General features: G+C 40.7%; 1 protein-coding gene across 7 annotated transcripts in view; it reads right to left on the bottom strand.

The window, feature by feature from the left end:
- PPP2R5C (protein phosphatase 2 regulatory subunit B'gamma) overlaps window positions 1-25,824 on the bottom strand; it is a 147,085-nt gene that overhangs the window by 106,648 nt on the left and 14,613 nt on the right. For 4 of the 7 annotated variants that reach the window (XR_014021876.1, XM_081293411.1, XM_081293415.1 and 1 more), the window contains exon 3: window positions 19,975-20,140. Coding sequence is in view for 6 of the 7 variants with exons in the window: in XM_081293411.1 (XP_081149537.1) it covers window positions 19,975-20,140 (166 nt within the window). In the remaining variant the exon portion in view is untranslated. The remainder of the gene's footprint in view (window positions 1-19,974; window positions 20,141-25,824) is intronic. The other 3 variants (XM_081293414.1, XM_081293416.1, XM_081293418.1) reach the window with 1 other exon arrangement.

Here is a 25,824-nt window from a genome sequence, read left to right as displayed (position 1 = left end):
AGTTTACCTGTTTTTACTTCTGTTGTGTACCACTTCTGGTGTCATACTCAGGAAATCACAGCCAAATCTGATGTCATGAAGTTTAATAGTTTTAGCTCTTAACATCCAGGATTTGATTCATTCTGAGATCATTTTTGTATACAGTGTTAGGTAAGGGTCTAACTAACACCAGACTTTTTCATGTGGATATCCAGGTTTCTAGTGTCATCTGTTAGAGTCTGTCTTTTCCTCACTGAATAGTCTTACCACATATGCACAAGCTCTGTTCTATACCATTGATCTATATGTCTGTTTTGGTGGCAATACCACACTAGTTTTGATTACTGTAGCTTTGTTTTAAGTTTTTAAATGAGGAATGGTGAGTCCTCCAACTTTTTCTACTTCTGGAAAAAACTACATTGGGATTCTTAATTTTATTTTAGTTGTAGATGGACACAACATCTTCCTATCTTCCTCTCTCTCTCCTCTTTTATACAGTATTGAGGATCGAACCCAGTGCCTCACACGTTAGGCTAGCGCTCTACCACTGAGCCCCAGCCACAGCCCAACACTGGGATTCTTACAGGTATTACAACTGACTCTCCAGATCACTTTGGGAAACACTGACATCTTAACAACATTAGGTATTCCAGTCTATGAACACAAGATGTCTTTCCATTTATGGGTTTCATTAATTTCTTTCAGGAGCATTTGTAATTTGGAGAGAATGAGCCTTTCAATTCCTTGATAAGTATTTCATTTATTTCTTTACTTGGTACATTGAACCCAGGAGCACTCTACCACTGAGCTCACCCCCTACTCCTTTTTATTTTATTTTGGGACAGGCTCTTGCTAAATTGCCCAAGGTGGCCTGGAAGTTGCAATCCTCCTGTCTCAGCTTCCCAAATAACTGGAATTACAAGCATGCACCACCATGCCTGGCTTAAATATTTTATTCTTTTTGAGAGTATTACATTGTACTCATGGTTCCAAAATAATGGAAACTACCTTAAGGTCAAAAGGATTACCCCACATACTCTGTGAAATTTTATACATCCATCAAAAATACTTATACAGGGGCTGGGGCTGTAGCTCAGTGGTAAAGCACTTGCCTCGCATGAGTGAGACATTGGGTTTGATCGGTAACACCACAAAAAATAAATAAAGATATTGTATATCTAACTACAACTAAAAAATATTTAAAAAATATTTACACATTTATAAAACTGAAATATAAGTGAAAAAGTCAGAGAATGGTTTTTCATAAATAGTATAATCAGAAAATAATCTCAAAATATTAACAATGGTCATCACTGAGTGGTAGAGTTATAGATGCCTTTTCTTTTAGAAACTCCCTGTGTTTATTAACACTGTAGAAAACTACATTATTATTTTAATGAGATATAAAAGTAACAATTTTTAAAAGGAGACATATATTAAGTTATAGCAGAAAGAATCCTTAATGAAGTTTCCTCTTAAATGTCAGGCTAAGAACAGGGAAAGGATGGTAATAGGAACCCAAGAAGTCTGATACAAAAGATTTTATTGTGATGATAAATGATGAGATCATGGGTGCAAAAAAACCCATTAAACTTTGCTGAAATCAAGCATTAAAAATTTAAATAACAGATAAGGATGATGACTCTTTGTCTCAGAGACTCAATTATGAACTGCCTGAGTTTCTCACCATGAGTTTGTCACCTTTGCATGGAGTCTGGGTTCATCCAAGTGGTCAAGGTTCAAGTGGTCTCTGGAGTGGAGCTCTCTGCCCTGATGAAACAAGTACTGGCAAATGCAACCCAGAGGGGCTCATCATACAGCCATGTCACTCACTCTAGGACATGTTTTGACACCTTCCTGGGAGGGACTGGACAGAGAGAAAAGATCAGCATGGGGCAAGAGACTGCCCTGAAGAACCCTGCTGGTTCTGTCTTCACCTGAAAAGGGATATACCTGATTCCTCATGTTGTTAAGAGGGCTCACATCATACAGGGAGTAGACTCCCTTGCTGGGTAGGAGCAGAGAATATAGGATCCAGGCGGGATGCCACTAAATGCAGCCCCAGCCAACACAGGCCAAATGCAGGAAGCAGTGTGCATTACCTCACTCTAAAAACCTCACTGCCCACCAACAGCATTTTGGAAAGACCCCTGGTTGCAGTGCACAGATATCACTGAGCCACGCAAGGGACCTCCACTTAGGTAATCCCTTTGGGCAATCTTCCTTTTATTTCCTGCTAGGTTCAGCAAGAGTTCCAGCCACAGGTTTTCTCTCTTGGCTTAGACACTGGACAGTCTCTGGCACCAGGGGGTTCTTGTCAGGGTACTGAATCATCTCCTGAACAGTTACTTTCCACATCCCTGAAACAGACCCTATTCCACTCTGGTGCCAGAAGTGGACACCTCTAATCGTCACCTTGACCAGCCCCATCCACCTGTTAGGTTGGCCTCCCACGATGCTCCCATAACCCTCCTGGCTGCAACTACACCAAGAAGGGCTCAAAAGGCAAGGCTGGTGGCTGGCTCAGCACGGTGCACCTTCCACTAGGAAACTGGCAAGAAGACCTGGGCTCTCAATGCACCCTCCAGCAAATGCCGAATGTGGAAAATCTGCACAATATGACAGCTTAGCTCTGAAAAGGAATTACCTTTTATTTTCTCATTCCTCCATCACTGTTTTCTCCTATGTTTAAAAACAAACTGTCTGTAAATACATCCCACTGATTTTATTTCTAGGTAGTATTTCTGAATAAAACTTTCATATTTTCATTTCTAAATTCAGCCAAAGGTTTTCTTTTTATCTCCCCAAGCCCATTTGTAGACAAATTACATACGCTCACATCTTAGTAGATAAGTTTTACAGTAATTAACAGATTTTTTTTGAGCCTAGAGATCTGTGACACTATAGCCATAATGCAGAGGCATTGGGATGGCCAGCACTATTTTTTTAAACAAAACCCCAAAACCAAAAAACTGGAAACCTCACAAGTATAGATTGTTGGGTAAGAAATCTAACCTAAAAAATTTGGCTTCACTTGCAGTTTAAAATAGACCTTTTCCTTAGACAGATCAAAGGTACCTAACATTCAGCTGTGCTCAAAGGCTGCCAGGGAACTTCTGCTTGCCAACAGCAAGGACAAAGGGACAGGCACTGGCTGCCCTGTTGATCTAAGTCCTGTGAGTAATTAGAAAGCCACAGCTGAGCTCACCCACAGGGAAGCTCAGCACAGCTAGGTGGAGGAGCTGCGAAGACCTCACCCTGGCTCCTGGGTGAAGCCTGGGCTCGATCACTGGGCTGGAAGCCTTGCAGGAAGGTAAGAGCTCTCAGCACTCCTTGTTCTGACAGCACAGGAAGCCCCCACGCAGTAGATGAAGTCCGTTTATGTCAAGACTATCATACCAATTTTTTTTTAATTGGCCCACACCCTCGCCAAACCTACGGTAGGTCAATGGGGCGATGAACCTCGTTTTCCAAGAAGAAGCCTGAGGTGGAGTGATGTGAAGGAAGCGGTGAGTCCAGGCTAGGTTTAGCCGCCCTGAGAGGTGATGCCACAGCAGTCTCTGTGAAAACTGCAAGGATAGGGAGAGGACAGGCAGTGTGGCTGCACTGTTCCCTGGATTCTTGGCAGATGTGGTCATGGATACCACAGACACAGGCACTACGGCCCCTGCCCTTGGTGACAGCACTGACAGCAGCTAACATGGAGAGTGGAGTAGCATGTCGGAGTGTCCTGAGCCCAAGCACCCTTCAAGGGATTGATGGATGAACAAAATGTAGTAAGTCTGCAACATGGAATGCCACAGCCTTAGAAAGGAACTGAACCTTTAGTACATGCTGCCACACAGATAGTGTTCAACCCCAGGTCTGCAAAGGCCCCAGCATTTTCCCAATCCCAGAGAACTCAACAGAGAGAGTATGGACATTTTTATTCCTCAGGTGCTCCCCAGGGCAGCAGGCTAGGGCAACATGGAAGGCAGCCCATGCCAACATGGAAGGCAGCCCCATGCCCGCAAGCAGGGGGTGTAGGTACAGGACAGGCTGCGCCACTGCTCTTACGGTTTCTTCATGTTGTACCAGGACAGTCCTCTTAATTCACAGCCACAGCTGTTCTGCTTTGATTCCATCTAAACACTGGAGGGGAGGAGGTAGCCCAGTTTCCTCTTCCTCACCCAGGATACCACGCTCTGTGAAGCTCTTCCTACTCACCACCAGGAAGGACGAGCCCTCCTAGGAATTAAGGAGAGTTAAACCCCAGCAGGAGGGTCTGGAGAAGGTTGTGCTAAGTCAATTAAGGTAGAAGGACAGATAAGACTCCACTTACATGAGGTCTCTGGAGTTGTCAAGCTCTAGAGATAGAAAGTAGAGTGCAGGCTTCCAGGGGGTCGGGAGGAAGGGGAACTCCTGTATCATGGGGGCAGTTTCTATGGGGTCTGATGAAAAAGTCTTGGTTGCAGATCTACAGCACAGTAAATGTATCTGATGCCCCTCAGAGATACAACTATGAATGGTTAAAATGATAAATAATATGCTACGCATATTTCATCACAACTGAAAAAAAAAAGATAAGGCAGGCTTGAGCCAAGGCAGTTCAGGGGACACTGGGAGTAGAAGCAGCAGGGTACAGACTCTGGGGAGGGTGGAGCATCAACAGGGAGCCAGATCTCCAGCTGGAGGGAATGGATAGAGAGAGAAATGTCCAAGGAAGTGTGTATGTGTTGATAAACTGAATTTCAGGTACTGGGGAGGAAGCCTGGGAGCGGCATGGAAGGCTGAAGCTTAATACTTATGTGAAATGTGTGAATGCAGCTGGAAGTTAGAGACCAAAACCCTGGGGTTTCACCCAGAGAGGTCTGAGGCTGACACCTGAGTGACTCAATGGGGCATTTGTGGCTCAAGGGGTGTGGAGAGGACAGCACTTGCAGCATGAGTCTGGGCTGGATGAGGGATTGTCCTGTCACATAGGCAGCTAGCTCTCAATTACTTACAAGCACAGTACCGGCTGTACCTTTGCTGCCCAGATGCTGACCAAGGACTGCCATGACTCTGTGATGCCTGGAGGGCGAGGGGCATCTGGTTATCATCCAGCTCCTCTTCAGCTCTGACCAACACAGATGGTCAAATATTTGCTCTGATCTGGGACCTGCCTCACCAAGCATAGGGACTGTGGGTAACCAAAAGAAGGCACCATGTCAAAGACACGATGAAAGAAAGTACTCATCAGAGCAGAGTCTTCCTGTCTGGCCCTTTCTAGGCTGACCAGAGCAGGTCAGCAGTCTGGTAAATTTCTCACACCCCATTCTTAGTTTCTTCAACTAAGAGGCAAGAGGCTAAGCCCTCTGTAAATATATGCATAATTCATTTTTAAGCAGTAAAAACATACATTGTTATGGCAAAACTTTCAACTGTATTGAAAAGAAACTGCTCTGAATGAGGTGAAATATTGCATTTTGATGAAAGCAGAGCAGAATACATAAAATGTTAACTGCCACTCAAAAGCCAAACTGGGAAAACCAAGCACATTCTCCTACAACATCTCGACGTCTGCTTTCACGGAAGGCCAGAACCTCAGGGTCTCCTGTGCCAGGGTCTCCAGGTAACTGAAAATTACAGCCCACATCATTCCATTATAACTTTGGTTTCTTCCTGGCCTTTTGTTTCTAAAACAGGGAGAATGTCCTCAAGAAACATGCTTAGTTTACTGTACCCGTAAGTCACTTTAAAAAATTGATCTCTTCAGTTAACATTTAACACTTCTACCTTTCAAACTAAATATACCAAATGATGGGATCGATTTAGAGAAATCTTGCAGTGAATAGGTCTGAAGACCATATTCAACATGTTACCAAAAACTAAAACTCAAAATACCGCCTTTCACTTAGCAAATGACCAAAGCCTCCGACTTATCACAGTGCCGGAAAAATACCACCGTGCAGACACCCCACAGGCTCTGGGAGTATAAGCTTATGGTGCCCTCTCTCCAGATGGTATGTGTGCAGAGTCTGGCAAGTTTTTGAAAATCTATCTTCTTTGATCCACTACTTCTTTACTTTGAATCCAGCTTAAGGAAACGTTCAGAGATGAGAACAGGACAATAATAGATTTACATAAGAGCACTGTTTATAACAGCTGAAAATCTGGGGTACCCACACAATGAAATAATAAACAATGGTTAGAAATCACACCTGCCATTCCCACTGATGTCAGGAACAAGACAAGCATGCCCGCTCTTACCACCACTGTGAACCACTGTACTGGAATTATCAATCAACTCAAGTGAAAGACATGCAATGTGTAAGAATCAAAGCAAAGAGGTGAAACTATCTTTTTATGCAGATGATCTAGATAGCTGGAATGTTCAAAAGAATCAACTAAGAAATATTGTAAGGAGTAAGATGATAATTCAGTAAAGAAGCATGAGGCAAAAGTAAGGGCCAACATTCAGAAATAATGACTACTATGTAGAAGACACATGTAAGAGAAAACTCCATTTCCAACAGCAGCAATAATGGACTATCTGGGTATTAATAAGAAATGTGTAAAATCCACATGAGAGAAACTATAAAATATCTAAAGGAAACAAAAGTGGCTTTGGAAAATAAACACAGCATAGTCCTAAAACAGAAGGCAAACACCTTAAGATGCAAACCATTCCTTGGACACTTTATAATTTAATAGGATTCCAACAAAAATGCCAACAGCTCTTTCTACAATGAGATGAGATAATTCGAAGTTCCAACTGTAATGACAGTAGAATCACTGTTGGATTGTTTTAGTAGACTATATAGCCAAAATTACATTGATGACGTTAGCAAGATTTTCAGTATAAGATAGAGATAAAACTATGAAAATCCAAGAAAAAAAGTGAAAATACTATTATATAATAATGAAATTGAATTAAAGATATCAAATTAAAAAAAAAGATATCAAATTAAATGCATGATTTAAAAATAATTATACTCGGGCTGGGGATGTGGCTCAAGCGGTAGCACGCTTGCCTGTCATGCGTGCGGCCCAGGTTCGATCCTCAGCACCACATACAAAGATGTTGTGTCCGCTGAAAACTAAAAAATAAATATTAAAATTCATTCTCTCTCTCTCTCTCTCTCTCTCTCTCTCTAATAAATAAATAAATAAATAAATAAATAAAATAAAAATAATTATACTCTAGCTCCCTCCACTGAAAACAATTAAAAGTAATCTCAGTCCTATAGTAATGAGTACTTTTGCTATCCAGATTCTGGTCTCTTACAGCATTTCTCACTGAAAGGAACCAGGGCTATTGAGAACTGGCTGATTCCAGGTTTGGGGCAGGAAAGGTGCAAAATAGCCTGTAGCAAATCTCACTGCTGAAAACCAAGAAATCAAAAATACATGATCTAAAAAATACATAGGAGTTAGCCTAAAGGACACCAAGGTCGAAATTATGCATTTGAACACAGGAAGAATAATGATTTTAGATTAAAACACTGAAATAAAAGACAATACATTAGAATCCACAATAATATTCACAGAAAAGAAGTCAGAAAAAAGCTTAAGTTATCACCATTTCAGGGAAACCGGTAACTCAAAGGAATTATGTTGATCCTGTTTTTTTTTCTTTTCTTTCTTTCTTTTTTTTTTTTAAGAGAGAGTGAGAGGGGGCTGGGGATGTGGCTCAAGCGGTAGCGCGCTCGCCTGGCATGCGTGCGGCCCGGGTTCGATCCTTAGCACCACATACCAACAAAGATGTTGTGTCCGCCGAGAACTAAAAAATAAATATTAAAAAAAGAGAGAGAGAGAGGAGAGAGAGAGAGAGAGAGAGAGAGGGGGGGAGAGAGAGAGAGATAGGAGAGAGAGAGAGAGAGAGGAGAGAGAGAGAGATAGGAGAGAGAGAGAGATAGGAGAGAGAGAGAGATAGGAGAGAGAGAGAGAGAGAGAGGAGAGAGAGAGAGATAGGAGAGAGAGAGAGAGAGAGAGAGAGAGAGAGAGAGAGAGAGAGAGAGAAAATTTTTTTTAAATATTTTATTTTTTAGTTCTCGGCGGACACAACATCTTTGTTGGTATGTGGTGCTAAGGATCGAACCCGGGCCGCACGCAGGCCAGGCGAGCGTGCTACCGCTTGAGCCACATCCCCAGCCCTGATCCTGTTTTTCTATCATGAATCATATTTCAGGATAACTAACTATCCAGTTGGTATGAAAAATAATCATTTCCAAAAGAATGCCAAATTAACTTGTAAAATTGTAGATCCAGGAAATGTTTATCAACAGCTTTTTAAAAGATTAATGTGGTTGATGGGGAATAAACATCGGCTGGATGTCAGGATATACCTCACAGATTATTACTTGTGGTTTTGAACTGCAAAGGGAAGCATTTATCTGTATATGGAGAGAGCAATCTGTCCTTGCTCCCATGTGTTAGTGAAGTTGAGCCTCACTTCTTAGGCAACCAGAGATTACGTGTCTCCCACAAGGAGGACACCATCTGCTTAGTTATGCGGCATCAACCCTGTCGTAGTCTAGCCAAGAGAGGTTTCCACTTACAGCATCTATAGGGTACACCTGGGCAGAACAACTGGCCTGGCTAACTTAATAAGTCACTGTTATGGTTTAGACTGGCAAGTCTCTGGCAAAGGTGTCCCCAGGTGTCTACTAAAATGATAACAAATCCCTGTTGAAAACCCTGACTCTAGGTTTCAAATATTTGAATACAAGACCAGTATATAACAACACCAGAGATGATGATGATGATCAGGAACACAAGCAAACAAGACATTTATGCACAAAATGTGACAGAAACTGCAGACACTGGTCTTATGATGCAGGCTGTGAATAGTGATGCTTACTGTAAAGTTGCACGGAATGTACAAAAGAATAGGAAGAGCCTTAAAAATGACACTGCAGATTTTAAAAAGAACCAAATCGAATTTTCAGACATGAAAAAGTATTTCTGAAGTTAAAAGGTCAACAAATGGGTCAAACACATAAAGACAAACCTGAAAATTCTCAATCAGGTAGAAATTGAGAACAATGATTTAGAAACTTTGGTAGCAATTTAGCAGTAATTGTATGTCTGCTGACTATAATAATAAAAAAATTATGGGAGCATTTTATATTTCACTTTTGCAATTATTTATTTTTATTGCACTTTATGATAAAATAAAGGACTGATATCCAAGATACATAAAGAACTGTTATAATAATAAGAAAATCAACTTAAAAACATACAAGAGGATTTGAACATACATTTCATTAAAAATGATAAAGAAACAGCCAATAGGCCCATGAAAAGATGCCATTTTCAATCACTAGGGAAATACAAATGTAAACCACCACACACCCGCAGAAAGGCTACAGTCCAGTGGCTAGGCTATATCAAGCGAATGAGGGGACACATGGGAACTGCGATGAGTCAATGGTGGGACCTCTTTGAAAAATAATATGGCACATATTATTTTTCAAACTTACCACATAAGCCAGCAATTCAATTCATAGATACTGACACAAAATAAATGAAAATTCATGTTTACGCAAAGACTTATAACAGCAGTATCATTCATACTAGCTTAAAAAAACCAACCCACATGCCCACTAATTGGTCAGTGGACAAACAAAAAGTGGCAATATTCATAATAACAAAAGAAACAAACTACTCAACAGGGATGAGCCTCCAAAACCTTTATCAAGCAAGACATACAAGATCATGTACTGTGCCAACCAAGAATACTACACCCAGCAAAGCTATCTGTTGTGGTTTAGATGTGAGGTGTACTCCGAAAGCTCATGTCAGACATTTCAAGAACACTTAGAGGTGAAGTGACTGGGCTGGGATTTATAACCTCATCAGTGCATTAATCCCCTGGTAGCGATAAATTGGGTGGTAACTGCAGGTAGGTAGGGTGTGGCTGGAGGAGGTGGGTCATTAGGGCATCCTTTAGGGTATATATTTTTTCCTTGGGGAGAGAAGTCTCTTTCTCTCTGTTTCCTGGTGCCATGTTCCCTGCTGCTTTCTTCAGCCACACACTTCTGCCATGATATCTGCCTCATCCCAGGCAGAGCAATGGAGCTGCCATCTATGGACTGAGACCTCTGAAACCAAGAGCCCCAAAATAACCTTTTTCTCCTCTAAAATTGTTCTTGTCAGGTCTTTTGGTCACAGTGATTAAAAACGTGCCTAAAACACTATCCTTCATAAATAAAGAACTGAAGTCTTTCCCAGAGAAGCAAAACTGGAGGAAACTTATTACCAGTAACCAGCATTAAAAGGAACATGTAAGGGACTCTTATATGTATAAGCAAATAGATGATCATGAATAAATGCAAAAGTAGAAAACTTATCAGTAGAGCAGACATACAGAAGAGAAAAAGAATCAAACATCAGTACAGAAAACTATCAAATCACAAAGATAAACAATAAGAGAAGAATATAGGAACAAATAATAGGCAAAACATAAAGACAAAAATTAATAGAATGAAAGGAATATGTTATTAACAATTAATAATAATCCTGAATGTAAAAAGACCAAATCCTACAGTTAACAGATTGGCTGAATGGATTAAAAAAATAAGACTCAACTATATGCTGCCTATAAGAAACTTACTTTGGGATCATAGATCCCAAAGGGATCGACTCAACAAGAGGATATAACAATCGCAAATATCTATGTCCCCAACAGCAGAGCACCAAATTTACAAAGCAAATATTATATCTGAAGAAAGAGATAGACTCTAGTACAAAAATACTGGAGGATGCAAATGGACCTAAAAGATATTTACAGAACATTTCATCCAACAGCTGCAGAATACAAATCTTTCTTAATCAACACATGGTACTTATTCTCTAGGACAGACCATATGTCACTCCCAAACTAAGTCCTAACAATTTCAAAAAACACTCAAAACTATATATCATGTGTCTTCTCTGGCTACAATGGAGTAAAACTAGAAATCAATCAGAGGAATTTTAGATATCGCACAAATGCGTGGAAATTAAACAACATGCTCCTGAACAAGTAATGGACCTAGCAGGAAATCAAAATGGAAATAAAAAAAATTTCTTGACAAAAATGAAAATGGGAGCACAACATACCCAAACCTACAGGATACGCAAACACAGTACTAAAAGGGAAGTTTAGAGCAATAAGTGCCTCCATTAAAACAAATTCAAATAAACAACCTAATGATGTAGCTCAAGAAACTAGAAAAGCAAGAACAAATCAAACCGAAAATTAGTAGAAGAATATAAATAATAAAATCAGAGAAGTAACAAACAAAACTGAGACCAAAAAAAGAACCAAAAAAATCAGTTAAGACAAAAAACTGAAAGTTTGAAAAGAAACAAAATCAACACACCTTTACCTAGACTCAGAAAAAAGACGAGTCAAACAAATAGAATCAGAGATGAAAAAGGAGACACTACATCTGATATTTCAGAAATAAAACCACAAACACATAATTGGGAACTATTATAAAAAACTGCAGGCCAACAAATTGGAAAACTGAAGAAAAAGATACATTTCTGAACCCATATGACCTATTAAAACTGAACCATGAAGAAACAAAAACCTAAATGCACCAATAATAAATAACAGGAATGAATCTGGAATTAAAAAATCTCTAAACAAAGAAAAGCCTTTGCTGATGAATTTTATCAAACTTTTAAAGAACTAACATCAATTCTTCTCAAACCATTCCAAAAAAATTTAAAAGGAAAAAACCCTTCCAAATTCATTACCTTGATGCCAAAATCTGATAAGGAAAAAAAATCTGACAAGGCCATAACTGAAAAAAAGAAAAATATAGGCTAATATCCCTGATGAAAAAAGATGCAGAATTTCTCAACAAAATATTAGTGAACTGAATCTATTAACACATCAAAAAGATTATATACCATGACCAAGTAGGATTTATCCTAGGGAGGCAAGACTCGTCCACGCATTTTTGGTTCTCTTGATGAGAATAAAGGATAAAACCCATATGATCGCCTCAATACACTCACAAAAAAGCATTTGATGAAATTAACATTCTTTCATGAGAAGAAAAAAAACTCTATATATTAGGTATAGAAGAAATATGCCTTGATAAAATAAAGGCTGTATATATTGAATAGGGAAAAGCTGAAAGCATTTCCTCTAAGATCCTGAACAAGACAAGCATGTCCACTTTTATCACTCTTATTCAATATAATACTAGAAATCCTAGGCAGAGCAATTAAGCAAGAAAAGAAAGAAGGACATCCAAATTGGAAAGGAAAAAAATCAAATTATCTCCGCTTGCAGACAACATGATCTTATATGGAAAGAAACCTAAAGACTCCACCAAGAAACTATTAAAATTGATTTTAAAAATTCAGTAAAATTTCAGGACACAAAATCAATATAAAACTATCAGACTTTTTTCTACACATTAACAACAAACCTATTGAAAAATAAATCAAGAAAGAAATCCCATTCACAATAGACACAAAAATTAAAATATTTATGAATAAAATAAACAGGTAAGTAAAAGATCTCTACAATGAAAATTATACAACACTGATGGAAAAAAAAAAAAACTGAAGAGGACACACATAAGTGGAAAGATAGCCCGTGTAATTTAATTTACAAAGTCAATGTAATTCCTATCAAAGTACCAGTGACATTCTTCACAGAAATAGAAAAACAGTTCATAAAGTCTATATGGAATCACGAAAGACCCCAAATACACAAAGCAACCTTGGAGTAAAAAGAATTAAGCTGGAGGCATTATGATACATGACTTCAAAATAAACTACACAAAACTATAATGACCCAAACAGCATGGTAAATAGTATAAAAACTACACCTAGATAAAGGGAACAGAAAATAAATCCACACATCTACAGCCATTGATTTTTGACAGAGGTGCTGAAATACAATGGAGAAAGAACAGTGTGTTCAATAAAGGGTGCTGGGACAGATGGATGCATGCAGAAACCTAAAGACTCCACCAAGAAACTATTATCCTCCCCCAAAGGATAATGAAAGTAGACCCTTATCTCTCACAATATATATTTAAAAAAAAACTCAAAATGGATCAAAGACCTAAATGATTTTAAAAATTATTTTGATTTTAAAAATTCAGTAAAGTTTCAGGACTCAATATAAAAATATCAGATTTTTTCTACATAATAACAATAACAACAAACCTATTGAAAAATAAATCAAGAAAGAAATCCCATTATCTAAAATTATCTGAAACTTAAAAAAAAAAAAAAAAACAGGGAAAACACTTCAAGACATTGGTATGGGCAAACATGTTTTGGATAAGACCACCAAAGGATAAGCAATAAAAACAAAAATAGACAAACGGGATTATATCATACTAAGAAGCTTCTGTTCAACAAAGGAAACGATCCAAGGAGACAACTTACAGAAGGGGAGAAATTATCTGCAAATTATTCTTCTGACAAGAAGAATACCCAAAATATATAAAGAACTCAACAGCAAGAAATTACTCATAATAATTTAATTTTAAACTGGGCAGATGATCTGAATAGGCATTTCTCAAAAGAAAATATCCAAACACAATGTGTAAGTGAAAAATGCTCAATATCCCTAATAACCAGGAGATATGAATTCAAACTATGAGGTATCTTTTCATTCCAATTAGAATTGCTATTATCAAAACACAAGAAATAACAACTGCTGATGAGGATGTGGAGTAACAGGGGCTCTTACTCACTTTTGATGGGAATGTAAATTAGTACAACTATTATGGAGAATCCTTAATAAACTAAAAATAGATCTACCAAAATGATCCAGAAATCCCACTTCTGGGTATATGCAAAGGAAATGAAATCAGTATGTTGAAGAGACCTCCACACTCCTATGTTTATTGTGGCAATGTTTGCAATAGCAAAGATGTAGAGTCAACCAAAATATCTATCAAGAATGAATGGATAAAGAAAATGTGGAGTATATATATACAATGGAATATTACTGAGCTATAAATAGAATAAAATCCTGTAATATATGGCAACATGAATGTAATTTGAAGACATTGTACTAATACAATGAACACATCAGTCAGAAAAACAAATGCATTATGTGAAATAAATCAGTCAAAAAAAACAAATGCATTATGTTGTCACTAATATGTGGAAGCTAAAACTGCTGATTCAGAAAAACTGAGAATAGAATTGTAGTTACTAGAGGCTGAGAAGGATAAGGGTTGGGGGACGATGAGAGGCTAGAAAATGGATGCCAAAATAAAATCAGGTTTGAGGAATAAGTTCTAGTCTTCCAGAGCATAGTAGAGGTATTAATTTATATCAAGAAAACTAGAAGAGAGAAGTCAGAAGGTTACTAACACATAACTTTACAAGAAAAAGACCACATCTTGTACAATCTCAAATCTAGAGACAGAAAGCATAGAAATGGTCACCTGCAGCGGGGGCTGGGAGTGGGTGCTGATGGCAAATGAGCACATGAGGTAAGATGGAAATGTTCTAGAACTGGAGTGCAGTAATGGATGCACAACGCTACCCATGGAGTAAGACAACTTTCCCATTCACAATAGGTACGCAAATTATGCCTCAATAAAATTCTAATAAAATCTGTGACTTGAAAAGTTAAAGAAAAATCATGAGATAGAGCTAAAGTTATTCTCAGAGGAATATATGGCTTTAAATTCCTTTATTATTAAAAACCAGCTAAAGATAAGTGAATTTGACTTAATAAATAAGAAGGATAATAATTAAAGATAAAAGTAGAGATGAATGACACTGAACACAAACAAAATAGTCAAAAGGATAAATGAACTCCTAAAGTGAAATAATAACCACAGAGGTGGAAGAGATTAAAATATTCATTAAGCTGGGTATGGATGGAAGGCTGAGGAAGGAGGATCCCAAGTTTGAGGCCAGCCTCTTCAAATTAGAGACCCTGTCTCAAAATGGAATAATAAAGAGGTGGGGATATAGCTCAGTGATAGAGCTCTAGTCCAGCAGGCATGAAGCCCTAGACTCTATCCCCAGGACCACAAAAGGATTTGTTAAGCAGTACCATGTACTAGTTCTCATGTGACCCACTATAAAAGGAAGCTACGGATTATTACAGAGAAAAGCACTCAGCCCAGCTGGGTCCTATAGCAACCTTCTAACTTTATTTCATGAAGACAATTTTATTATTTCTGAAGTCGATGCATCGATCTTTGCCATGAGATGGCGGTATGAGGAGCTGGGTAGAAACCATCTGTGGACCACCTTCAGGAAAGATCAGAGTGCCAGCATCAATGCACCTAAATTCGATAAGCTATGACTGTACCAAAAAGGAAGAACACTACATGTTAGCTTCAAGCAGTAAATATTCTTTTTTTCCCATTTTTTTATTGGTGCACTATATGTGTACTAATGGTACACTATATGTGCACACAATATAACAATATATAATTATGCTAAAAAGTATTTTTAATGCCTGAACATCCAAAGTAATAGATCTATTGGACCTTCATCACATGACTAATCGCTTAATGGAAATACATCTTATTTTTGCAGATTACTGTAATAAACAAAGTTTTAAGTTTACTTTTTTCAAGTATGCTGCAATACTTTTTCAAGTATTCTATAAGCAAGGGAAATAACTACTTGAATAAAATAACTACTTGTAACTGAAAATATACATCTAAGGTGTCCCAACTCCTTGTCTTTTGAATTCTTGATCCTTAAACTGGAGCATCTCTATCAACTTTTGTTGTCTTTTTGTTTCTCCTCAATTTTGTGTTTGAAAGTCAAGGGAGGGGCTGGGCTTGTGGTTCAGTGGTAAAGCGCTCCCTTAGTACACATGAGACACTGGGTTTGATCCTCAGCACCACATTATACATACATACATACATGCACACACACACACAAAAACATACATATACATATATATATATATTTTTTAAAGCAAGGAAACAATTCAGTAAATAAACTTCTTCATCAAAGCTTTAAGAAACTGCACACACTATTCTACTGAAGTAGTGTGCTGTCAATCCTACAAATTTATAAACTCAAGATTTACATCTCTTGTGAATTCTGCTAGGACTTTATTCTCAAAGGAAAACACACACCCAGTATCTCTTATTCCCAAGTTGTTTCCACTTTAATTGTCCCAACACTGTAGCATAGTCACTCAAACCTGTGTTATTTCTTACATCTATATGCTGTAACTGTTAGCGGTTTTATCACCTCTTTGACAGTGACAGAGTCACTACAATTAGATTTAACATGGATTAACCAACTCTTAAAACAAAAATTTGGCTATTTTGCCTTCACCAGGTTGACATTTTCCCAAAGTAGTGTTGTAAAAATTCAAGGAACTCATAAAACAATATGAGAGAAAAAATATATATAATTGGGCCAATTATCACTCCCCTGCACTTACTCCCTCCCCCATCACTTTATTCTATTCATCTCTCTTGGATTGTCATGAAATCCCCTCCCCTCAATCGTTCTTCCCTCTTTAGCTTCCACGAGAGAAAACTTGCCACCCCTGACCTTCTGAGTTTGGCTTATTTCACTCAACATAATGTTCTCAAGTTCCATCCATTTTCCTGAAATTTACATAATTTCATTTTTCTTTATGGCTGAATAAAACTCCATTGTGTTTATACATCACATTTTCTTTATCCAATCATTTGCTGATGGACACCTGGGCTGCTTCCATACTTTGGCTACTGTGAATGGTGCTGCTTTAAACATGGGTAATGCATGTACCACTGTAGTGTGACAACTTAATTCTTCAGGATAAATACCGAGGAGTAGTATAGCTGGGTCATATGGTGGTTCCACGTCTACTCTTTTCAGGAACCTCCATACTGATTTCCATTGTGGTTGAACTAATTTGCAATCCCACCAAAAGTGTGAAAATGTTATTTTTCTTTATATCTTCTCCAGCATTTATTATAAAATCAAAGATTAAGAAAATTAAGTAAATGGAATCAGGCAATATATGAAAACAATAATATGCTGAAGCATATTATTGAGATTTATTCCAACAAAGATCATGCAAAACCAGAAAGATCTATCAACACAGCAATCATAATATTGCATTAACATCTTGCAGAGAAAAAAAATCACACAGCATTTAATCTGGTTCCGTAATAGCACGTGCACTGGAACAGCACCACCTGGCTTGCACAGCCAGCCAGGGCCATGCTGGTGCACATCCCGGACACCAGCCACCCAGTGAAGATCATTTCTCAGAACCAAGAGCCACTTTCAAATTGTATGCGGCAATCCTGAAGCTATTCATCAAAATGGGAGAAACAGGATGCCTGCTATCTCCTACTGCCTGGGCTTAACTGGTCCTGGTCAGTGTTAAGATAAAATTAGAATACATCCAACCACCCACCCACTCGTGCTCACCTGTACTGGTATAAATGCTAGAAGAGAGCAAGGAGTGCTGACACACTGTGATCCCAGCTATTTGGGAGGCTAGGGCAAGAGGATTGTAACTTTGCAGCCAGCCTGGGTAACTGAGTGAGATACTCTCAAAACAAAACAAAATAGAAGACTGGGGATGTAGTTTAATGGTAGAGCACTTGCTTAGCATGTGAAAGGCCCTGCATGAAATTCCCAGTACTGGGGCAGGGAGGGGAAGGGAACAGAGATAAAAGACCTGATTAGTTACCTTTGACAGGGCTCTAAGAGCTATACAAGCAGATTCTAGTAAAGACTTACTTAAATTAATAAGAAAATTTGGTATGGTGATGGCAAAAGAAAACATTTAAAAACCAATTGTTTTTAGGAATTTAACGAGAATCAAAATAAATCAAAACGACAAAAATAAATCCAGTCACAAGAGTGACAAAAATTACAAAGTATTTAAAAATAAATTTAATGAAAAGGTGAAGGCTTATAAGAAGCCCAAAACATAGCAGAAAACAAGACCCACAAAAATGGGTCTTCTTCCAGAAGGAGAAAGTTATAAAAAATATCATTCTTATCCAAATTAATAGAGAACTTTAAGATAATGCCAATAAATTCTGATGTTTTCTGAACCAGACAGAATTACTGATGTTCTAGAATACCAGAGAAAGAATTATCAAACAAGCTCAGTGAGTTTTTTTTTTTTTTGGGGGGGGCGGGTACTGGGGATTGAACTCAGGAGCACTCAACCACTGAGCCACATCCCCAGCTCTATTTTGTATTTTATTTAGAGACAGCATTCAACTGAGTTGCTTAGTACCTCACTTTGCTGAGGCTGGCTTTGAACTTGTGATCCTCCTGTCTCAGCCTTCTGAGCTGCTGGGATTACAGGCGTGTGCCACCATGCTTGGCTTCCTGTGAGGTCTTGATCAGTGTGAAATGCTCCTAGACATGGATAGACCATGTAGTGTTTACACTTTTGCACAACAATGAAAATTTAGGTGTCAGTGGAAGAATACTGTGTGACAGGTATAATCAGAAAAGAAAGAAATGGGGGTTGAAAGCAGCAGAGAGAGGCAGAGTGATGGCTGGAAAAAGAGGCATGTACACAGACTCCCTGGAAGATGTGAAGGAAGACCAGAAGAACACTCAAGCCTACACTGGTGCCTGCCCAGGCTCTGATCTGTGTGTGAAAGGGGCACAGCACAGACCCAGTGTGCCAGCTGGGATAGGACTGGGGCAGGGCTTGGTGCTTGAAGGGTCAGTAATAGCTATGCCCAGCCTTTTCATCCCAGACATCCAAGTCATTCTGACCCTGGGCCTTCTGAGAGCATTGAAGGGAGGAGTATCATGCACACATCCCTTCTTTTTGCTAAGTCACCACTGTTGAGTGCCAGAGAGCAGGGGTTTCATTTTGTTTAATGCTGCACCCCCAGGATCTAGAACAGGCCTGCTTCCCTAAGTGTCCAGCTGAATGGGAACAAGTAGCACCAGAAAGGCATGACTGTTTGGGAGGGGGAAGAATCATCAAAAATGATGTAGTGACCTTATTATCAAATCACAAAGCTAAAGTGAATAAGCCAAATACAGGCTCTGCAGAATGCAGTGAGTGGAGAACCTGGATTTCTAGCAAGCAAATGACAGGAAATTCATGCATAAATCTTCCATCCCTCCATCTATCCATCCAACCACCTACCCACTTCCATCCCTCCAACTATCCATCCAATCACCCACCCACTCATGTGCTTACCTGTCCATGTACCCATTTCCCCTCAATCCCTGAACATTTGCATGGAGCTCCTGCTCTGCCCCATGGTGTGAAGGTGCTAGGAATACAGTTATAAAGGAGACAACCTTCCAGCCCAATGAAGATTAACTGTAAAAGGTCCAGTAATAGATAATAGAATTTAAGATACGAAAAACACCCAGTGTTTTTTTTAATTAAATGTACCAGCTTTTATATTGGCAAATATAAAGGTTTTCAGAGGTTCACATTTTTTCTTTAGGGTCCTTACCCCATTTCCTTGATAAGATTTTCAAAATCTCAACCTCAAAATCTGAAAGAAACTTTTAGGAACTGCACTTTCAAATGGACAGAGGCAGCTGCGCCATTTGGGGGAAAATTTCAAGTGAATTGCAATTTCCCCTGACTGATCCCATGAGGAGTCCTGGTTGGAGGTGATCTCCAAATGATTCATAACAAAGCAAGTCCATGGAGTACCACAGCTACTTCTTCATTTCTTTAATACTAGAAGAATGAAGAGGTTCTACTGTAACTTTTACAACTACTCTACTTGTAGAAACTCCTTTCTGAACTGCTACAGTTCAAAGACTAATAAAAGGGAATAATTTGCAAGAAAAATTGGCTAGCCTACTTGAAACTGCTATGAAAAGATGTGAAACTTTTCCTCTTAGTGTAGAATACTTATAATACATTAGTTATTGGATTGGTATCTTAACAGCTCTGAAACTTAAAATGTTAGTTGAGTAAATAAATTAATGGCATTCCATTTAAGTAAAAAACTCAAGTGAGAAGATGATGCCGAGAAATACAAACACAGTGAAGGAATAAGAAGCAGCAATTATCAAAACATTATTTCTTCCCCAAGTATTGAAACATTTAATTTTTAAAAGACAAGTAAAAATTACCTTTTAAAGATGGTAGTTTTTGCAGTTCTCTATTATTGCTGGCACTAAACCGTGAAGAATTCTGCCGCTTGTCTTTTTTCACAATGGGCTGAGGGGCTGGTACCTTTATTTTAGAAGATGTTGAAGACTGGACAGCCACAAGGCTGTTCTTCCTGCTGGAAATCTGCTTTCCAAATAAAAACAGAACATGTAAAACAGCTGTGCTTATGGGACAAACGGAAATATAGAAAAAATAAAAAACCCTCAAGTCTTGCTCTGGGACAATGTTCTCTGCTCTGCTGCAGGCGATTCCCTGGAGCTGCTGGAGGGCAAGGCTCACATCCCACCTCCAGTAAGGCTGGACTTCAGAGGCTCACAAGATACCTCACTCCTTACTCTCTCTCCTTCCTTCCTCCTTTTCTTTCTCTTTGTGTCTCTTTTTTTTTTAAACAGTACTGGGCATGGAACCCATGGGTACTCTACCACTGAGCTACACCCCCAGCTGTTTTCTAAACTTTCTATTTTGAGACAGGGTCTCACAAAGAATTTGAAATCCTCCTGCCCCAGCCTCCTGAGTAGCTGGGATCACAGGCCTGCACCACCATTTCAGGCTCCAGAAGGGAGGCAGGTGGTTCAGACAAGAGGAGGCAGAGGGTTGGAAGGGCAATGGAAGGTGGAAGCAGAAGTCAGAGTCAGAGACAGCTGAAGACCAAAGAGGGACCACAAGCCCCTATACAGGCGGCCTCTAGAACCCGGAAAGGTCCAGAAGGCAGGTCTTCCTCTGAAGTCTTCAGAAGCAGCAGAGCCATGCCCATCCCCCTTTCAGACTTTGGATCTCCAAAACTGTAAGATGCTAAGTTTTGTGCTCCCATAAGCCATTTTGTTCATGGCCATGTGTAACAGAAGCAACAGGAAGTGAACTCAGTCTAGCACCTCCTAAGAGAATAGGTTTCCCTGCTGGCCCCCTCACTAGACTGCAGAAAGGCGCTCCCTTGGAACCTAGAACTTTTCTTCCTCCTGGCTTTTCTCCTGTGTGCCTATCTCTAGGCTCCTACTCTCCAATTATCTCCAGATGGCATCACAACTATAAGAGCCATCCCACTCACAAGGCTGGCCTGTAACATACCAGTGAAATACTGGGGCAGAGTAGAGGAGAGTCAGAGGGAACATGCAGCAGAGCCACCAGGGACCTTGTCATCCACAAAGGCCTAAAAGGATGTGCTCTCCACTGTGACCCCGTGGAGATCATCTGGGCCTTGGGTCCCCATCACGAGGGCTCTCTGGGCAATGACAGCTGGGATAGTTTGTTGCCACCATCACCCAGCAGTTTGTTGCCTGTAGGATTGACACAACGTATCCGCTGTGCCCCATCTGTCTGCCCAAAGCAGTGGAGCTCATTTCTGCCCAGATGCACTTTGCAAAGGCCATGAGGCTCTGACCTAGAGCCAACAACCACCCAACCCACTCCCCAGCTGTACAGGGCCTAAGGGAGCAGGAATGTAACTGAGCCCTGAACAAACCTGTTCTCATTTTAAAAAACATTTTATTTTTTTGTTATAGTTGGACATAATACCTAATTTTTATTAATTTACTTTTATGTGGTGCACAGGATCAAACCCAGGGTCTCACACATGCTAGGCGAGCACTCTATCGCTGAATCACAACCCCAACCCCGAATCTGTTCTTATTTTTGAAAAAAAAATTTCACTAAGCAGTAAGAGCTGCTTTATTTTTCAATAATTTACCTAAGAAAAATTGAAAAGAGTTTTCCAAGATCAGACTGCCCAAAAAACAGCAGACAGAATTCTGAACTGGGAGTTCAGGCCTAGGTTACCTTCTCTCACACAGCCTGTTTCCTGGTCAAAATGTACTTTCTTGGCTTTGATCTTGACATCTGCTATGGTGTGAATATAGTTTATGTTCCCCTCAAAGGTTCATATCATGGGAACTTGGTCTCCAAGATGGTGTTGCTAGGAGGTGCTGTGGATCTTTAAAAGGCAGGGCCTACTGGGAGGCCCATGCATCACTGGGAGTGTGTCCTTAGGAGTGACTGTGGGACACTAATCTTTCTCTGCTCTGGATCTGAAATGGGACTGCTGGCCCGGATACACTCCCACCATTAACATCTGCCCTTTGGTCCTCACCAGAACCGAGCTGATGCAGGTTCTATGCCTTTGAGTCTCCAAGTCTGAGAGCAAATTAAACCTCTTTTTCTTTGTAAAGATCCTATATCTTGCATTTCATTATAGTGATGAAGGCCAACTAATACACCATCTATCATTCTTTCTGTCAGATTATGAAAGAATACATATACCATTCTTAAAAACAGCACCTATAACTCACGTCCTCCTCGGAATTCCCCTAGGTAAAACTTAACTGCTCAACTTTCTTGGAATGCCCCTAGAAAAATCTCTAGCATTTACTCCAAAGTCACAGAGATACTTCCAGGACCTGTCCTTGTTTTAAATGGCAAGCTACATATATGTGTTCCAAGAGATCATAAATTTTATTTTTATTTTTCCATAATGCCCAATCCAGTGCTATACACATAATGACCTTGATAAACAATAGGTAGAAAATAGATAAACACAGTTCCATAGCTGCTTCTACCCCAACAGGATAATAAACTGGGCATCTCATGTGGCCACTCTTGTAAGACTACAACCTGGTGATCTGGCTAACTTATAAATCAGGAGCAAAACAAATCCATAGGAAATGAAGCTCCTCACAGGGAACAGGTTGAGATAAGGTTTCTAACGTCTGTGGAAATAAAAAATCACCCAGACTCCATCCCACTGGCTCCTCTCCCGTGAACCCTACCATACTCTCCCCACCCAGCCCCCTCCAGAGCCTTCTCTCAGGAGGCAACAGAGTGAACTTCCGGAAAAGAAAATCTGCTCCCATACTCTAAGCTTAACCCACTGTGGCAGCTCCCAGGTCTTCTGGCCTCAGAGAAATTACCTTCCTCTGCCCAGCCATGTCCTACACCATGTTTCTGTCCTCTTGCCAAGTGACTACTCTGGTTCCTTCAGGCCCCACCCTCCACCATGTTTAGACTCATTCTTCATGGGGCCCACATGGCACTGTCAGCTCCTGTGTCGGGTCACACGGTGGACCCATCAGCCCCAGCATGTGGTACTTTTACTCTCCTCTGTCAGCAATGAGATAGACACCTTTCTCCCTGACCAGGTCCATGAGTCCAGGAGGGCAGGGCCTGTCTGTCAGTTCTTTGGAGGACTTGGGGACCCACCAAGCCAAAGATGATCCCCCAAGGAAAGGAGCTCTGGGGGTCCCCCAAAGGCTCAGCATGGTGGCAAGCCAAAGCTAAGAGAGAAAGACAAGCACACATAGGCCTCAGAGGTGCAGGAGCTTCCCAAAGCAGCAGACAGACCCACCAGCTCAGGTAGGAAAGTCTGGCAGGGCAACGTAGGAGCAAATCTTGCTTTCTAAAAGGCCCCAAGCTCTATACAGACTGTAGGAGAGGGTGTGGGCAAATGAACTGTGGGAAGGCTTTGCCTTTTAATGTAAACCCGTGGAAATGTGGCACATGGAACAGTCAGAGATATTAGGGTAAAATCAAGAATGCTGGAGGACAGAGTGTCTAGGTGAAATGAGAAGAGGGAACCAGGGGAGACCCTACTAGCAGGTGAACAATGGGGCAAGCCGCTAAGATGGGAAGTAATAAGCTCAAGTGTGCGTGTGCAGTCTCAAGTCCCTTGTGGCAACTCCGGCTCTCATACGTGAGGAGCCAAGGTACTTCTCCCTACTTCTTCCAGAACCAATTATATTTTATTTTCCTCATTAACAAATCAAAAGCAGGATTTCTCTTTGCTTACTTTCTTGGTTGCTGGCTGTCCTACCCTGCTCCAGAGACAGCAAGATCTCTTCTGCCTCCCTTGCATCCATGTCCCAGTGTCCAGGGCAGTGCTACCTGCCACCCAGTGAGCACTCAGGAAATCTCCTCTGGGCTGGAGATGTAAATTTGGAAGTCAACAGTCCCTAACTGGTTCCTGAAGTCTTGGGCATGAACACCCCAGACAGAGGATGACAAAGGGAGAAAAGAGGCAAGAGACAGCCTAGGGCTGAGGAGTTCATGTCCAGCTGCAAGGCAGGAAGAACCCTGGGGCGTGGTCTCCTGAAGAAGGCAGAGAGAGCCTTTCAGGATGGATGGATTTCAATGCCTTGAAATGGCCAAGCGCCTACCAGATTCAGCAGCACAGAGACTGTGGCAGACCGAGGTCAGTTTCCTGGAGTGGGGCTGGGAGAAGCAACTAGAACTGAGGACAAGGCAGAATCCATGAGGATTAGCAATATTTCTGAAAGAACTGGTTGGAAAGAAAAGAGGAGTTAGGGCACTGGAAGAAGCAGAGGGTTGGGGAGAAAGCCTCCAAGAATTTAGGGTGAGAAAGGCTGGCGTACCTGGATGCTAGGGGGGATGGGGCCCCAGGAAGGAGTTGCAGCTGAGAGAAGGGCTATGCAGGGAAGGCCTGGACCTGGGTCTGCAGGAATAACAGGGCAGGAGAGGAAAAGGATGCTATGAGGTACAGACACCTGCCAGTCTGATGATTTTGTATAGGGAGGGGCAGAGGGAGAGAGGGAAAAAAGAACCATATGAAGCCATCTGCCTACAGTCACTGTAAAGAGGTGGAGGGAGGAGACTGAGTGAGTGAAAAGGTCAGAGGGGATCACCTGGTGGAGGACAAAGGGCAAGGTGCCCGGAGAAGTGAGTAGCTATGAGCAAGCAGCCCATCAGGTCAACACACTAGCAAGGGCCAGTGCCCCAAGGGAGCACTATGCACATAGAGTCCTCCTATTTACCATGCAAATATCTGTCCAGTGCACGTCTGTGCTGGACCCTGGGAGTGACACTGTTGTGGCCCTGTTTGGTGATGCCATAACCTGGAGGGAAGTGGGGCCAGGGCAGACTCCTGGGAGCAGCTCTTCCAGAATAGCACACAATCTGCAGGCACTCCCATGCCCTGCAGTGTCCTTATTTCACAGACAAGGAAAATGAGATGCAGAGTGTGGGGTGATCACCAGCGGCACACAGTGCATGGTGTCACCACACTTGGACCCTGCTCCATCAATGGACTTTGCGTCCCAGGGTGAGCCCAGCACTGCCTCATCACCTGCCACTGACGCCACACACTGGAGAACAATTCTGCTCTGCAGCCTCAAAATTCTCCCCTTCTGCAATTTGATAACGGACTGACCCAACTACCATCACTTATAAGCCAGAGACTATATGATATCCTGTGACATGCCATTTAAGAAGTGTTTTCCAGCCAGAATCTGATCAAGCCTTTATGGAATGGAAAAGGGAAGATGCTGACCAGCACAGGGGTACACTCTGCAGAGCGTGGCGTGGGGAGCGGTGGCAGGCTCTCCACTGCAGCTGCTAACATCTGGCCAGGAAATCCTTCGTTATTTGGGCTGCAGTCTGCACTGTATGAGGTTTACATTGTCCTGGCCCCTGCCCACAAGAAGCAAGCAGCCCCTGCCCAAATTGTAACAACCAAGAACGTCTCCAGATGCTGCCAAATGTGCCCTGGGGGGCGAAATCACCCTTGGTTGACAATTACATCCTTCAAACATGTGTGAACAATTTGATTTAACAACTAAACTTTGAGAAAAGAAAAAAAAATCTAAGCAGGGATCTAAAAAGAGAAATGTAGGACACATAACAGCTGATAATATACACAGCTGATCGAGGAAGGCAGCAGGGGCAGCGGTGATTCCAATATTCATCATTAACTTTTTAGTATTTTTTTTAGGTCTGATGATTGTGTTTTAAGAGTGCAAAAAGCACACGAAATAAAAGCAAAAAGAGACAAATGGGATTATATAAAACTAAAAAGTTCTACATAGCAA

Source organism: Spermophilus citellus (assembly GCF_964194105.1).
Source record: "Spermophilus citellus genome assembly, chromosome: 4".
Classification (NCBI taxonomy): Eukaryota; Metazoa; Chordata; class Mammalia; order Rodentia; family Sciuridae; genus Spermophilus; species Spermophilus citellus.
This window is presented reverse-complemented; position numbering and strand designations above follow the sequence as displayed.